The sequence below is a fragment of the Mixophyes fleayi genome, chromosome 5 (genome assembly GCF_038048845.1).
Source record: "Mixophyes fleayi isolate aMixFle1 chromosome 5, aMixFle1.hap1, whole genome shotgun sequence".
Lineage (NCBI taxonomy): Eukaryota > Metazoa > Chordata > Amphibia > Anura > Limnodynastidae > Mixophyes > Mixophyes fleayi.
In genome coordinates this window covers 74,235,321-74,253,085 of record NC_134406.1, presented here as the reverse complement: position 1 = coordinate 74,253,085, position 17,765 = coordinate 74,235,321, and the positions used below count along the sequence as shown (strand labels likewise).

Here is a 17,765-nt window from a genome sequence, read left to right as displayed (position 1 = left end):
TTTTTTTTTTGTTTTTTTTATCCTTATATCGAATACACACTTTATTATGTTTTTTATAGACATTCTAAATATGTGTATACAGTGGTCATTGTGGGTCGGTATATGGTGGTATGCCATATCGCTACTTCTACTGCCTTTATTACAAAACTATCAAACTTCATTAACTTACATTTTCCATACAGCCACTTCTAAATTTCCACTTCGACCATGAGAAATAATTAAATTAACAAATATACAATCAATTGCATCCCATGTTGCAGTAAATTAACAGTTGCTAATATTCTGTGAGCATTATATGACCTGCTTAATCACATACAGAAGAACCTTGATGTATATTTAATTGCAATTAAATCAGAGTTGTAATGATACAGTACTAGTAATAAAATTAATTTAGGCTTATGCTCTTCAACTGTTGTTGAACTATCAAGCATGTCAGCTGCTAAGATGTGTAGTGTAAGTGTATGCTATATGACTAAAAATATAAGTATTAAAGTGGAAGGAAATCTAAAAAAAATGTTGATACACATATATATTGTACAACAGGGTGTAAAGGGACTGAATTTAAATAAATAGCAGAACAAATCCATAAACTAACGATTGGCAATAAACGTCCCCCAGCTCCTTTATGCTTTATGCTCCGTGTGACCTTCTTGCAGCTTTATGCCATCGTGGACCGAGCTCTTATCACGTAAGAGCTGGGGCAGCGGGTTAAAATCGGCGGGTCGCAATACCGAGAATAAGTCTGAACTTGATTTTAATCTTAGTCCTGGCACAGCTGACTTGCACATCATGTCATGGTCGTGCAGCGCTAGCAGCACACCTGAGATCAGAACATGAGACATATCTGCTTGCTTAAATTCCTCCACGGGAATGAACTGCGTGAAGCAAGGTGAGGAACTTTTAGGATGTCCCTGTTATGAACACTAAAACCAATAAGCACCCCAGAGATGGATGGAACCTTGTCTGCAAAATTGCACTTTACCTGTTCAATCCTTACACCTAACTAAAAAGCCAGTGGACAATCTGATCACTCAGAAGTCACATTGAATAGTCAGATATGCTTGTTATAGTTAGTAACACTTGCGTATATTACAGTAAAATGCCTACTGATATGTTATTACAGAATGTTATCTTGTTTTTTCATTTAATATGCTGTTTAATCTTATTACTGTGATGTGCAGCCCTTTGAAAGGTATGCTCTTGAAGTGTTACTGGGTTGCCCATAACTGCCTTAAACTAAGAAATTCATTCAGATATTAATCAGTGAATGTGCCATATTTCAGTCCATCCTATATCCCAAGTCACTGACGTGGATCTGTAAATGAAATGACCTGTTATAAGTTTTCTGTTAAACTCATTTACTATGACATTTTTATAAACATCACTCACCTGAGCCTGCATGATGTGTCAATAACAAAGGGTTAATCACAGCAACCTTTGTACTTTGTTTCCTATATTAATATATTGACATATTATAAGTTGACACCTCCTTGTTAAGTGACAAGTCTGACACCTTCACATATAATATCCAGATTAGATGAAGAGGGACAAATGAAACACTTGTGTATGCAAAAATCTCACCATTGATATATGGGGGCAGTTAACATTCATATATTTATCTTTTTCTGTGTTACTACACTTAAGTCCTAACCAAGACAAAATCTTTTAATGCAGGACAGTATTTTGAATAGTGCCTGTTTATGTCATTGTATTTAATTTTAGCTTAAGGACAGCAAAATGTTAACAATATTGCCTTTTGTCTTTGTAAACTCACATAGAGGGTGCTAATTACAGTTTATATGAGGCATTGTATGTTTCTCAAATAGTGCTGGATGGCAACATCACAACTTGTGAGAATGTGAATATTATTCAGAAAGGTTTTGATAAGATTTGTTCTAACATAGTGATGAGCACCATGATATGTTTCAATGGACTAATTTTTTTTATATGATTGGTCAAGAGTTGCATTATTACATCAAACATACTAGTCTAACATGCTCACAAAAACAAGGCAGCAGGTTAATTCATAATTAGTTCATCATGCTGTACCCTGGGTGAGATGCATTATCCTGCTCTATATCATGTGTGACTGCTATATGGTGGTATTCAGAGGTAGTTTATAATAGTTATGGCTTCTATATACCCTTGGCCTATGGTAGTAGGGGGCTCTGATCTTACCTTTCCTAGTCCAGTGGTGCAAATATTCAGTAGACAACAGATAAAGTGAAAAGGGTTACTGTACATTGATATGATCATATGAGAGTTGTTCTTGCCATTAACTTTTTAATACTTATATAGGGGGTATAAGAACGTCTATTAAGTTAGGGATCTGTTTTGCTTTGTGTGTTCATAGCTGATATTATGGGGGCGTGAGTTTTCCAGTGGGTGAACAAAAATCAAGCATTCTAAAATGTAGGTGAAGGAGTGGGTGACCAAGGCTAAAGTAAGTACAACCTAAGTTGCCATTGGCAGCTTTAATATTGGTGTCTGATAATGCTTCTGCTTTACAGGAGCCACACACAATTTCCTTTCACCAGCTACTTTTACTCCCCTAAATTATGTATCAATTGTTCCTCACACCTCTTAAACTGTAATCTCATTTGGTCAGGGTAACCTTTAAATATCATTGTGTGTTATTAATTTGTATCAAGATGCCCTCAATATGTTTATACTTTATAATTAGAGGATAATAATAATCTGCACCTGCTGGTGATCACACAAAGAACCCCTATTGGTGAGATAATTGTTCCTGGAATGTGGTAAGCATGGGGCATGTCATTTACAACTCTTGTAACAGAGAGAGGCTTAGCTAAAGACCACTTGGCCCCGGTGCAAACTCTGAGCCTGTTTGTAGATGTTGGAGACATTCCAATTCTGAAATTAGAGATTGTGTGTGTACTGCATACACAGGATCCTCAACCTAGTGAGACTAGAATTTAAGTAATACTTATCTGTCTGTAGCCATGGAACTCTGCTTCTATGGTGTTAGCATGGTAGTATTGTACAGGGTTGTAGTCCATAGCTGGTGGATCAGGAAATGCGATCTTGGTCTGGAGTTGTCCTATGCAGCAGAGGTATCTATAGTTTAATGAGAGTGGAATAGCTAAGTAAATGACAAAAAGAGCACATTAGTAATAATATGGTGGTAAGATTAATACCAATATTAGTATCAATATTAAAATAAGAATTGGAGGCTCAGTGTGTGCAGTGGCACTCCACTCCAGAGTTAGGGTAGACACTGAAACAGCAACAGGTGGCTTTCTCATATGTTGCCTGCAAACTGCTCCAGCATATCAAGAGTGCTGCTACTTGCCAAATAGCAGCCTTGTGGAAAAATCCTCTCCCTTCTGCCATCATCTCAGTCCGTAACTATGTGTGGCACATATATCAAATGGAGCATATAACGAGCATACAGAGAGACTCCTCAGAATCCTTCCACAAAGTATCGACCCCCTGGGTTTCCTATCACAACAGGCCTCTTCTTAATCTCTCAGTTTCAATTCGGTCTCTGCCCCCTTGAAGCTTGAGTTTACTCTATTGTAGTTCAATGCTTTCTCTTTAGACCCTCACCAATGTAGCTTGCACCCCTCCCCTTCCCCATCCCAGTCTCCAGTGCCTTTTGGCCCTCACTCTGTCTCCTCTCTTTGCATTGTTGATAAAACTGCACCATCAGCTCTTGTCTGTATTCTTGTGTTATGATTTATGTTACAGACTGACTGAATTTTTTTATTAAATACAGTTTCTGTTTGTATAGTATCTGATGCTTCCAATAAATAGTTTTTAGGAATGTATTGAAATAGATAAATAAGTATAGCCCTGAGTTTGTGCAGCATACTGGGATTGCAGCAGGACTCCAGTTGTTCTGGGCCCTAGTGCAGCTACTACTGCAACTATCCTTATTAATGTATCCCTTCTAACAGCACACACATTTGTAAGTGTTTATTCCTCCTATTTTCCTTGTGCAGCCCCTCCCCCCTTTCCTTTATATTTTTAGAGGGTCCTCCTTTGGTTTATCTCATTTTTCTTTTGTTTCTGTTAGATTTAGGGGGAAACAGAAATTTCATATTGACATAAATAAAACATACTTACCAACTTTTGAAAGTTGTTTTCCGGGAGCCTGCCGGGGAAGGTGGGCGTGATGGGGGGCGGGTCTCCAAAATTCGTGTAATTTTGGACCCGCCCCGTGACATAATGATGCAAACATGTCATTTTACAGCAGGGGGCGGGGCCAAAAGCAGCGATTCCTGGTGAATCGCAGCATTTTGGACCTAATTCTGCCCACTTCCTAGTGTGGGCAAATCCGGGAGATTGCCACACTCCCCCAGGAGTTCGTGAGACTCACGCAAAATGCGGGAGTCTCCCGGACATTCTGGGATAGTTGGCAAGTATGAAATAAAATCTATTCCATGAATGAGATTTATTTCAGCACACTTTTTATGCAACCTTCTAGGTTGTGAGCCTTGTCTAGTGTTCCCTCCTGCAGTGGCAAAACCATGTTGCACTACAGGAAGGGGGCGGGTGGGATTTAAAATGTTTAGACAGATTTAGAGTTGGCATGTCGTAACTCAACTCTAAATTTCAGTGTAAAAATAAAGCTGTCCAGGTTTATGTTCTACATGTAAAAGTACCAGTACTTTCCCTGCATGTAAAAAAAAATGCATTTGCCCTCCTGCCATTGCAACATGGTTTGTCCAGGAGCAAATTTGCACACTTTTGTTTTGCTTTGCTCCTAGCTCTTAATGAGGTCCTATGTCGTAGCATATTTGAACCTAACTTCAATATAAGCAGTGACTCAACTGACATGTTAAAATCAAGCTGTGCTACATTCTGTGTCAATGTTCAGTATATAATTGGTAACCTGAACTTTGGAGGCTGCACAACATTGTTTTACAATCCTTCAAATGAGATGTTGTTCTGTCATATGAAGGTGCAAAGTAATGGGAAGTGTTCATTAGCTGTTGGTGCCTGATGTTCACAATGAGTGTAGCCTTGTCTTGGAACACCCTGATTTCTCATTATTAAGTTCCGGTCTGCAGGAGCTCATAGCATGAAGCTGTTTCCCTAATGTGCTCTTGTAATAATGAGGTCGCAGATCACAGCCGTCCTTTCATCATAGTCATTTCCAGCTCTTGCTTCTGCCAAATCACATTGCTTGCATGGGCACAAGATCAAAGTGGATGGGTGCAAGACAGAGGAAAGATTGCTCTCTGATTCACTAATGAGTGCTTTCATCTTGTTGAGAAGTATCTCAGCCACTTTGCCAAAGCATGCTGGAGACTCAGCTATATCCCAGTCCTACAGTGTATGACAATATTCTTGTCCCATTGTTTTTATTCGCTTAACTCGTTTGTTTCTGGTCCCATTAAAGTTTCTATTTTCTTATATATGAAGTAATTGTTTGCAACATTGTTTTATACATTGCCTACAAGGGTCATTCATGGCACTTAAAAAAAAAAAAAGATTATTCTGTCAAAAGCAGCAGCTGATGGAATCAGTGCCTCTTGTCGTGTCACCTACTGTTTTCAGACCGTGTCTATTGTACATTTTGTGAAAAATTAACATTATGGGTTATTAGCTGTGTTACACTAATGACTTAAGATATAGATTTTTCACTATATATAATTGCAAAACCTCTTGAAAATCGTATTAGGGATAGTATAGGGATACTTGGCTAAGATCGAAAACCTACAAGTACACCGTTTGCTCAGGGTCCAAGCACATCCTCTGAGATGTATAGACATGTAAATAAAGATAGTAAAAGAGTGATGTATTTGATTATTTTAGTATAGTGTAAGGTCTTTTATTAGGGAATTTAAGTGTCTCTTTTCTACAGTAAACCTCATTTTTTTTTAAATCAGATATATATGTCCCTCTGTTCATCCTTTTTAGCTATATGCATTATTCATATTGATGTAAATTGTCCGATTTACTTATCAAATAATTGCATTTGCTGTGTACTGTTTGGAATATGAATAAGCACCACAGTATACTTTCTAGTAGTCCACTAAGGCTAGATACACACTGCAGAATTTTAGGACCAATGTGTTATCTACAATTATTGTACCTACGACTGACGGTCTCTTTGGTTGGTGGTTTCATGCGTACACACTATACACGTTGTAAATGATTTTTCAAGACCAGCTGTCCGGCCAGTGATTTTTGACAGGCACAACGTCGGCTCAAAAGATTGTGATTGCATACACACTGAAACGATATATGGGCTCCCGGCAAAAAGAGGAGAGATAGAGACTTCTTAAATTTACATACAAACGCCCAGAAAGGAGTCGCTGTTTGAGGAACTATCGGCAGTTGGTTGAGGAATTGGTCGTGAATTCATTCACACTGTAGGATCAAATAGCGGTTGGAACAAGATTTTTAAATCTGACAAGCAATCAAATAAATCAACGATCGGTACTTTGGAACTACTCGTTCATCGTGTAAGTATATACACTAATGTGATATCTGGCCGAGCAGTCGTTTATCAGGGGATTGGCCTGACAATTGGCTGAAAACACTGTAATGTGTACCTAGCCTAACTGTCTCACGGTAAATCTAGTTCACTTGAATATCAGCACCAGAATGAAACGTTAAATGCCTTTATTAAACATATTAACACATAATGCCCTGGGGGTTATCTTTTGGACAACTTAAGAGAAGATAAAAAACCTTATATGAAGCAGTTGCGTAGTGCTAATCTCCCCAGAAACCGCATATACGTATAATAAATTTGTAAACCTGTTTTTAACAACTTTTTTTTAACCCTTTTTATTGAACAAAATATAAAAGAAAATAACAACATTAGTATGAATCATACGAAAGGACATTATGCATGAATACAGAATCATACAAAAATGTAGTTGTGATGCAATGACCAGTTTCATTATAATATATTGTGGCAAGACAAAAATCATGTAAAAGTCAATATGCAAAATACAAGCAGAACTGTGTACATTACCTATGTAATAAAAAAATAAAATAAAAACGAAATAAAGTATGAAACAAAATCTAATATATTTCGTACCACTGTGTCTTATTGCTTCATCACTAGTGGTTGAGTGCGCCACAGGGATGGGAAGGAGTAGAAGGCGGGGAACCCAAAGAGGAGGACTGGAAATTAGTAACACTCCAGCATGTGGGAAGAAAAGACACAAAATATCCATAATCTAAGTTGCAGAAGTAGATAACATTCAGTAGATTTGAAAAGCTTCATACCATTAATTCGTACAGTTACTAATGACTCCAAATATAGACCCCATTTCTTATGGAGCTTTCCAACCCCTTTTTCAAAATCAGGAAGTGTGGTCCTCCTATCTAGGTAGAGTATGCACAGCAAGTCAGTTTTCAATGTGGTAAGGAGAGGTGGAGATGAGGATGTCCAATGCCGCAACATCAATTGTTAGGCAGCACTAACAATCACTGATAATATAGGATTTAAAGAATTGGACAGTAGATTATTTTTCCAAAGATTAAAAGGATCTAATAAAAGGGCCTCTATATGTTTGGTAATGTGGACGGGAAAGGTTGTGTTGATAAAAGTGATAGCTTTTTTCAAAAATGTAGTGATTTTTCGGCAGTTCCACAAGTTATGCATAAAATCCAGCTTGTGCGTCTTCCGTTTAGGGCACAACCTGTCTCCTCCCTAATCATATGTCGGCGTTGAGACTGGGCAATATAGGCCCTGTTAATTGTCTTAAGTTGGACCTCTTGGAGCCTAGAAGAGGTGAGGAATTTTCATGTAAATTCATGGTGTTTTAAAAAGATCAGAACAGGTTAAACTAAACTTGAGACATCCTTTTGCCAGGTCTTTTGTTTTCTAGCCCAGACCCCAGTCACATTAGCATGTATGAGGTCTAAATATAAATAATGTATCCAAAATGTATTGGAGCTCAGAAAGTCAAGCAGAGAATCTAGTTTATTAGTGGTATTAAGTAGAGATGAGCGGGTCCGGAATTATTAAATCAGAACCCCCCCGAACAGTGCCGATCCGAGCCCGGATCCGAGCACTGTTCGGGGGTTCCTGCCGACCACGAACCTCAGAACGAGGCAAAACCTCGTCATCACGCCGTCGGATCTCGCGAGATCCTGAAGAGAGGAGGATCAAGGAAGACAAATGGGAGGTGTGGTTTAGTACTTACATGGGTGATGCACTGGGCAGTGGATAGTGCTGTGATGGGCATGAGGCTGCCATGCACTGGAAAATGTATTTTGCATAGGACTAAATGTGATAAGGCATAGGGTTAGATATGGTGGACAAGATGTTATATGTGATAGAAATAAGGCTGTTGTGTCTAGCACACATGTGGCTGGCATGAGGCTTTTATCCTGGGTGCAGAGATGGGCATGATGCTCTTATACTGCGTTGGGCATGATGCACAGAACTGTATGTGGTTGACAGGACTGTGGTGGATATGCTAGATATGGGGATATATGGTATGTGGTTGCTTGGGACGTTTGTGGATATGATGCCATTATGCTGTATATGATGGGCATGTGATTATACATGGTTGCCATGGGGTCGTATTTTGCTACAGCTATACAGGACATGGGTAGACACATAGCTATTTTTTTGGGCATCAGACTGTATATGGTGGTATGAGATGTTATGCTGACGTTTGGCTGCACTGTTATACATCATTGTTTCAGATATAAAAATGGGAAATAAATACTAAATAATACTAAATAAATATGGGGTTCAGCTGTTTGACACGTTGTGGGGTGGGGAGAAAGAGCCAGGTAACAAACAAGAAAATAACTTTCTGTGGGTCAAAAAGGTGCGGTGTGAGCATAGTTTATGAATATTCTTCCTCCTACACAAAGCAAACAAGGGTTCCAGTTATTCAGGATGATTTTTCTTGCTCACTACATTAAACTTGTGTCGCTTAGCTTAGTCATCCAGCTACCTTGGTGCAACCTTTTGGACTAAAAACAATATTGTGAGGTGTTCAGAATAGACTGGAAATTAGTGGAAATGAATGTTATTGAGGTTAATAATAGTGTAGGAGTGAAAAAAAAACAAAACAATGGATTTTAGCACTTTTTATGCTTTTTTTTAAAAAAAAAAAAAATCGGAACCCAAAACCCGAAATCACAACCAAAACCTTTCGTGGGGTGTTTTGGCAAAACAAATCAGAACCCAAAACCTCAAGCTAATCAGAACCCAAAACCCAAAACACCAAAAGTGGCCGGTGCACACCCTTAGTATTAAGTCGGTTCCAATTAATGAGGAATTATAGTGACGCAACTGTAGGAACATGTTGATTTGAGTTAAGTATCAAACTTCTCCCGAAGCTGTTTAAAATTATATATATTGCTCCCTGGGTCACATACCTGTTTTATAGGAGTTATGCCCTTGCTTTTTCAAACCAAGAAAGTGGCATTATCTAAACTCAGAGTGAATTCTGGGTTCCCCCAAATCAGTATGAATTTAGAAGATCTATAGTGTCTGTTAAACTTTGTATTAACTTGAGTCCAAGCTTTATATGTATCCTGAAAGAGAATATTGTGGTGGGATTAAAATTTTGGGGAGATGCTGTAGCGCGGCTGGGGAGTATTGATGGAAGAGATCCCTCTCCAAGGCATGATTTGTAAAATTTTCCTGGTTCAGTAACCAGTCCTAAACGTTTCTAAATAAAGCCTTCTTAGTAAAGGATAGAATGTCGGGTAAGCCCATACCTCATTGAGGTGTAGCAAACATATACAGGGAATGTGAAGGGCAGCTAGGCAAAACTACATTTGATAAAGTCTAATGAACACTAAGGGGCCAAGTGGCAATACTTATTTTTGCTTTTAATACCCACACCTTTTTTGACTATTAAGTTCCATAAATACTTCTTTTGTGACTGAACTCAATGAAGCAGATACACTTTGTAGTCCCAAAAAATTAGTTTGATTCCAAAACCTGTAAAATTTAATGTAAACCACATCCCAAAGTTTGTGCATCCTACTTTATTTGTTTTTCAGATTTTCGTTTCCTGAATAATTTTTTATCATGCGCAGGTGTGCCCTGTTTGGGCTCCCAGTTCCCTGTCCCGGCCCCCAGATAATCCTTACATCAGCTCAGCGATGCCATGGTGGTAGTTGCGCCACTCACGTAGGGCTTAGTTGATCTTCAAATATTAAGTTCAGGACAGAGAAGTCTTGTGGTTCTACTAACTGAAATGATAAAAGTCAACAGAAAAAATAGAGGAGATGAGTACTTACTGCTTAACAAATATATCAATGTAACAGGGGCCATTTATAAAAACGGTAGTGTTTGCCTTCTTATATAGGTGCATTTAACTACAGGTAAAAAACCTTTTTGTTATTAGTCTTCATCTGCTGCATATCTGTGTCACCAGTTCTAAAATTGGTGGGAATAGAACAACCTTTTGCCAATTAGAATATTGGAATATTCACAATAGATTTAAAGCTGCAGTCCCAGATACTCTACATGGCCAAAAATAAATGGACACCCCTTCTAGTTAGTGCTTTGGCCATTTCAGCCACACCAAATGCTGATAGGTTCTTAAATGAAGGCATAAAGCCATGCAATCGATATAGTCTAACATTGGCAGTAGAATGGGTTGTACTGAATAGCTCAGTGACTTTCAATGTAGCACTGTCATACGATGCCAGCTTTCCAACAAGTAAGACTGTAAAGTTTCTGCCTTGCTAGAGCTTCCTCAGTTAATCTTAAGCATTGTTATTGTGAAGTGGAAAGACTAGAAGCAACAACAGCTCAGCCGCAAAGCGGTAGGCCACACTGGCTCACAAAATGAGACCATCGAGTGTTGAAGCATGTAGTGCGTAAATATCATCTTTCCCTGGTTTCACCACTCACTACTGAGTTCCAAACTGCCTCTGGAAGCAATAACAGTACTAGAACTGTTTGACGGGAGCTTCATTCATTAGGTTTCCATGGCCGAGCAGCTGCACACAAGCCTCAGATCCCCATGCACAGTGCCAAACATTGAAGTGCCAAATCACGCTTCTCCATCTGGCACCCTGATGGGCAAATGTGGGTTTGATGAATTTCAGGAAAATAATTCTTACCCGAATGCATACTGCCAACTATATAGTTTGGTGGATGGGGAATAATGGCCTGGGGCTGTTTTTAATGGTTTGGCCAGGGCCCACTCGTTCCAGTGAAGGGATATGACTTTCTAAACATTTGTGTGGTTCCAATTTTGTGGTAAAAGTTTGGGAAAGGCCATTTTCTGTTTCAGTGTGACAATGCCCCCCTGCACAATGTTAGGTCCATCAAAAATGGTTTCCCGAGTTTGGTGTGGAAGGACTTGACTAGTCTGCACAGAGCACTGAACTTAACCCCATCGAACACATGTGGGATGAAAAATCTCTAACTGTGAGCCCAACATTGTCGCAAAACATCAGTGCCCAACATCACTAATACTCTTGTGACTGAATGGATCTGAATCCCTGCAGTCATGTTCCAAAATGTAGTGGAAAGCATTAACAGAAGAGTGGAGGTTGTTGTAGCAGCAAGTGGGGAACCAACTCAATATAGCACATATGGATGTAATGTTTGAACTGTCCTTTGAACTTTTGGCCATGTTGTGTAGATGTGCATTCACCCAGGGGAGGTTTTGAGTAGGGGGATCAATAAGAAGCCACAGCCCCCCTCCCTTTTGCTGCGTTAAATACAGCCCCGGTTTCTGAGCACACAAAGTAAATAAAATTGTTAAGACATCAGGAGTATTGCAGTATCGGGTCACATATTTAAGAGATATAAGCTTTGTCCATTGTTGCAATTTATTTATTTTTACTCGACTTTGTATTAAATTTTATACATTTAACATATATGACTCTATTTATAAAAATGTGGAGATAGGGCAGATATTCTGTTGCTACTTATCGTGGCGATAAAATAACCACCTATCGCCACAGCTTGCTTTTAAAATATCGCAGAGGCAGCTGAGCGATACTGTTATCACAGGCAGTGACCCCTTGATGTATAGTGTAGTGTGAAGCCAGAGAAAGGGCTTTTCGCCATTTAATAAATAGAGCCTGCAGTTTTATAAGTCAGGTGTCTGGGATAACCTATATATTTTACATAACACATTAATACTGATTTTGATTTCACAGAAATATAAGAAAATAATTCAGTATCATTGTGTTTGTGCCCCAGTTCATCAGTTTCTAAATCTTAAAATGTTGAGCCTAGTGTTGTGGTGGAGATGATGAGTCATGGCTTAGGTTAGCATGGTGCTGGTGTTGCTCCCACTACTGCTGCACTACTGATTAAACGATCCGTGATAAAAGATCACATGGGCAAGGGACTTGCTAGTTGTTCCAATACATTTGGGGAGATATCTTTGCTGCTTATTGTAAAATATTTGGAGTGTGGATCTTGCTGTATGTTCAAATGAAAATGTAAACTCGGAGTAGTGGATATTAAAAATTATGAGTGTCATACTTGTAAATGTTTCAAATAATTATGTTCATTGTCCTTTTCTTCTGTGTAATCAGGTTATGGCTGAGGTGGAAGGACAGCAGAAAAATCTTGTGCATGCAATTGAATCCCTTTCAGGCTCTGGCCCTCTCTCTGCCTTGGATCAGGATTTACTATTGCTGAAAGCTACCTCAGCTGCCACCCTCAGCTGCCTTGGAGAATGCCTCCACTTACTACAGCAGAGTGTATATCAAGCTGGACAGAACAACAAGACTGTGATGACAGGTGAGAGCATCTAATACTTAAAGTGGAACTAAAGAACTTTTCTAAAGTTAGGGACTAAAGTCCCTAGTGATAACTGTCACTGCTGGCAGCCTTCACCAGGGGCCTCTGGCGAAGCTTACTCTACAAAGCATGGGAAAACCTATATACCATGTACAGCGGCAGTAGAAGTACCACCGATGTACTCCTTCTCGCTATCGCCATCTCGCTGTAGCAATACCCAGGGTCGGGGAAGGCTGGCAAATTTTAGCTCAGTGGGCAAAACTCGGCTCAGCAGCTTATTAGGAACATTTTAAAGGAAAAAAAATGGGGGTTGCCCAGTGATCCAGTCCAAGGTAGCCCACTATGAGACTGGCCAGGGTTCTGAAACAGAAAAAAATGCTTTATTATTATAAAAAATATATATTTTCCTCTTTTTCATAACTTAATTATTTTTTAAATAAAGTGTATAGATACGCCTGGAGTAAAGATGTAACAATCTTCATCGTCAATCCTATATTTGCACCCAGTTAATGTTTTTGCTAAATTTTCGTGCAATCCTAAATAAGGTGCATCTCAAAGGGCTGTGCTTAGTTTAAGTCTGCATGCCCTTACTGCACTTACACGTTAAAGTCCCTCCAAGCACAAGGGCCCAAGTTTTATGTATCTGTAAGTTAGTATGATAATGTTGTGTGACAATGCATCCTTATTTTGTGCCAATGTACTTTTGTGCAACACTAAAACAGATCCTTTCAGTGCACTATAATGAACACTGATATCAGAGGATACTATTTATAAACTAATCAGAGCCCATTCAGGCACAAATTACATCACAGCTCACAAAATACAAGGATATATATTACAAGTATGAAAATATTAACTCTTTAAATATAAGTGATGACTTAATTGCGCATCAAACTCAAGGGTATAGTTTCCTAGTTATTTTAGGTACATTTAAGTCCAGGGCCGCCTAGCAGGATTTCGTGCCCCAGTACAGCAACTCCTTAGGGCTCCTTCCAAAGCTGCCAAAGGGGGAAGAACCACAGCAAGTTGGAGACTCTTCCCACTACACTTTGTACCTGCTCGCCCATCCCTGCGCCCTTGTTCATGTCACCTGTGTATTATTATATGATATTAACATATATGAAATTTGCATGTTTAATTGACTGATGCTTTCTTGTTCAGAAAGTATCCTGGGTTGGCATGGACAACAGTCTCATTCAACAGAAAATCTCAAAAATGAAAGTTTCAGCTCTTTGTCAACTGCTACTGCCAACCTCACGTGGCCCATACTGCCAAGCATGCCTAAGGACTACCAAATACTAGATCAAGATATTGAGGTAAGCTTGTGAAGCATAAAGAGAGATATATGTGCCACGAAAACACAAATAAAATAACTAAGATACTAAATATTGCTAGCATTTCCCTGGAATTTTAGAAATAGTGACACTCCCAAATACTACAAGGTATATGGCGGATAATAGTTCTTTCTCTAGCTATTTAGCCATCAGGCAGGTAAAATGACAGCGTACTAATAATGGGCTTCTGCAGTTATAGTCTATAGATCATATATGTATAAAATATATAAAACTAGGTATATTTGATAATGATTGTATACTAATATGTGAATGGAGTTGCACGCTGACCTAATTTTTTATTCCAGTCAATATAATGCATCCTTATTTCAGAATAGTGGTTAAACGTGATGAATTGATCGTTTTGTGAAAAATGTGTTTTATGGAGCTTTTCATTTTAAGGAGAATCATGTGGGTAATATACAGCAGTAAATATGTTTCCCCATTTGTGGCTTTGCATATGTATATGTGTATGTATACGTGCATATATTTGTCTGTTGCTTGCAGAGCCGTAACGACGGCGGTGCGACCGCCCCGGGCACAAGCCCAAGGGGGCGCAGCTGCCCGATACCTGCCTTCGTGTCCAGAGGAATCGCCGCTCTAATTCAGCTCCCCTACAAGCAACAATCCATTCCCGGCAATGCAGTGGAACGCATGTGAAAGCAGGAAGTTCGGCATTTGGAACGCATTTGCGTTCCAAATGCCGAACTTCCTGTTGTTGGAACGCACATGCGTTCCACTGCATTGCCGGTAATGGATTGTTGCTTGTAGGGGAGTTGAATTAGAGCGGCGATTCCTCTGGGCACGGAGGCAGGTATCGGGCTGTGGGTGATGAACTAATGCTCCCTTTAAAATATGTAATTGATCAAAAAGGAGTGGTGTGTGATTTGTCCAGAGACGTTTATCAGTCCACCCACGATGGCCCCTGTGAGTCAACAATGGTTCTTGATTCGCGTTGACTGCAATTGAAACAAGTTAAAGATGACATTTTACGAGGTTCTGAAGGACTTTTTCATTTGCACTAAGGGACTAGAAATTCTAGCGCAACGCAGAGTTGTAAGTAGATAAAGAAGAGTAGTCTCAATTGTGGTATATATTGGAACATATATTGTAATAGGTCCCCAATTACCCCGTACATAATGTAACACATGTATGATCCCAACTGTATCTAGTAAACCACGTCATTTATAGAAAAACATCTACCAATTATTACCATATATATATATATATATATATATATATATATATATATATATAGATATATATTATAATATACAAATTCTTTCAGTAAAGTGCTAGCCACACCCACATTGGGTTGGCCACACCCACTTGTCAAATGCCACTCCCACTTAGATGGGGGGCGCCGGTGCCCAGTCTCGCCCAGGGCACCAAAATATCTAGTTACGGCACTGGTTGCTTGTAAACGGTGCGAGCCAAACATGTATGCATCCTGCACGCTGTAGGTAAGTGTACTGTCTACTTTCTTATGGACTAATAATTCACTAATGCATCTTTCTTTAATTCTGTTATTTAGGGGTCATTTCAAAGTCATATACTGTGATTAAACATTGTAGGAAAGCAAAGGGACTAAGTGCTAAGTGGCTGTGTTTAGTTTATGATTTATTTATTTTTTTATTATATGGTTTTTAGTGCTCCCAGCTGCAAGTAAAACTGTTTATTTTGTATATAGGATCACACACAGCTTCTCATTAAAAAATCAAGTTTACGTTACTTTTTGAGCAACTGTAAGGATGCGCTATTTTTCACTGAGAAACGATTTTCTGATCCCATGGCAATTTTTTAATATAACATCCTCCCCATCCTTCTCCCCCCTCTACCTTCACTTGACATGCTGTGAGCTGTGAGCCTATGTCTGTGTATTTTGCAACCTCCAGAGAGATTTTGAAAAGGAGGTAATGATTTATAGAATGACATCTAAAAAATACTGAAATCCTCTTTAAAAAAAAAGGCTTTTTACGTTGGATTGCTGCTTAACAATTGGGCGCTACTGTCCAGATGGTTTGCTAAATGCTGATGTGGTGATTGCCATACGTTTCTAAGCACAATAATGAATACTTTCAAGTGCTTAATTATGTGGCTACTGTTAGCAACAATTATGAATATCCTGTGACTGTTCCAACTTTGGCCTCTAGAGTTGCTGCTCTAGGCACTGTGAAACAAGAGACCTTAAATCAGTAATTCACATGCCCCTCTAACAAACAACTTTTCTTCCATATTTTTTACTGGAAAATATGTGTATAGACCAAGCAGCAAAAAAAAAGGTAAAATTTAAAAGGAAAAAAGTAAATAAAATTAACATCATGTCACTTGTTATAAATACAGCCCTGCTTCTGTGTCATTTTAAAATATTGATCTGCCTGTTGAGGTTTACCAGAAGAGTAGTTTAAAAATTAATTTCCCTTATTTGACTGTTAAATCACATCTATGCAGAAAAGTGACTTATTTCCTCAGGCTGATCATTTTTGCTATCTTCTGACTGCAAGAACAAAAACATATAATTCATTGAAGATCAGAGTGTTCTGCAATAAAAAAAACTGTCAGTCTGAAGTGTAGACAATAATTATAATATATTCTTTTTAAAAACATAACAGGGAAAGTGTTTTCTTCTCCTCCAAGCCAAGTTACATATTTTATAAAAATACAAAAGAAATTAAACTTAAAGTGTGTCCATCCTCCTTAAGTAGATAAAAAGGGTGGGGAAGATATATCGTTAAGATGGTGTCATGGGATTGGCTAGCTGTGGGTTTGGTTTTAATATGTTCCCCCTTTTCACTAGCTATTTTTAGCGGATACATCTGCAGGTATTAATGGGTCTCTTTATTAAGAAGCGGTGATAATGATGATTAAAAGATGAAAAGCCGGCATTTATCAATAAAATGTTGTCGGCGATAACTTACCGTTTCTCTGGGCTAGCCTACAGGATATGCGCATGTGTACTTTGCCCGGGCTGCTCCCCTGCTGTGGAACGATCTTCCACGTTCCATCTGGTTAGCATCTACTCTCAAAGGCTTCAAGCCTGCCCTTAAGACTCATTTCTTTATTCAAGTCTATCAGTCCTCCTAACTTAGCTCTCTCCCCTAGTTAGTACCACCCTTTATGTGTCTTCTCCTTCCCTTTAGGTTGTTAGCTCTCATGAGCAGGGCCCTCTTTCCTTGTGTGCTCCTTCTACTGTTCCTTCACCCTCTGTACCTCTTGGCCTGCTTCGCTAGCCCTGTTTTCCCTGTTTTATTAATCTTCGGCCTTCTTCTTGCTGACTTCTACTATTCCTTTCACTATCTGTCAGATATAATCTGATTTGCTTTACCCTGTCACCTGTATTTGTATATATTTGTGTATCATGTTGTGTCTTGGTTCTGTTTTCTGTATATGTAATGTACGGCGCTGCGGACCCTTTGTGGCGCCTTATAAGTCAAAGATAATAATAATAATGTGTGACCTGCCTAGTCGGCTCGTACATACACTGTGAAACTGAAAGTCCAAACTTGGGCTGTCTGTCAGTTCCACCATAAAAGGAAAAAATAATAAAACAGTTTAAAAATAGATAAAAATGTTTAAAAAATGATGATGATAACCAAGCAAGGATTCCCGCCACGATCATTGTAAAATAGGTTTCCTAATGTTTTGCACAGGGAAGCTATTGCTGGTGAAACCTGGAGAATCTTAACAACGGCAAAGGTCACCTCTCTATAGGTAGATCAGATCAGAAATTTTATATTTGCAAAGAGCCACACAAAGCTTTG

General features: G+C 38.9%; 1 protein-coding gene across 2 annotated transcripts in view; it reads left to right on the top strand.

The window, feature by feature from the left end:
- OSBPL10 (oxysterol binding protein like 10) overlaps positions 1-17,765 on the top strand; it is a 309,246-nt gene that overhangs the window by 171,174 nt on the left and 120,307 nt on the right. For both annotated transcript variants that reach the window (XM_075212383.1, XM_075212382.1), the window contains 2 exons: positions 12,466-12,673; positions 13,835-13,989. In XM_075212383.1, coding sequence (XP_075068484.1) covers positions 12,466-12,673; positions 13,835-13,989 — 363 coding nt within the window. The remainder of the gene's footprint in view (positions 1-12,465; positions 12,674-13,834; positions 13,990-17,765) is intronic.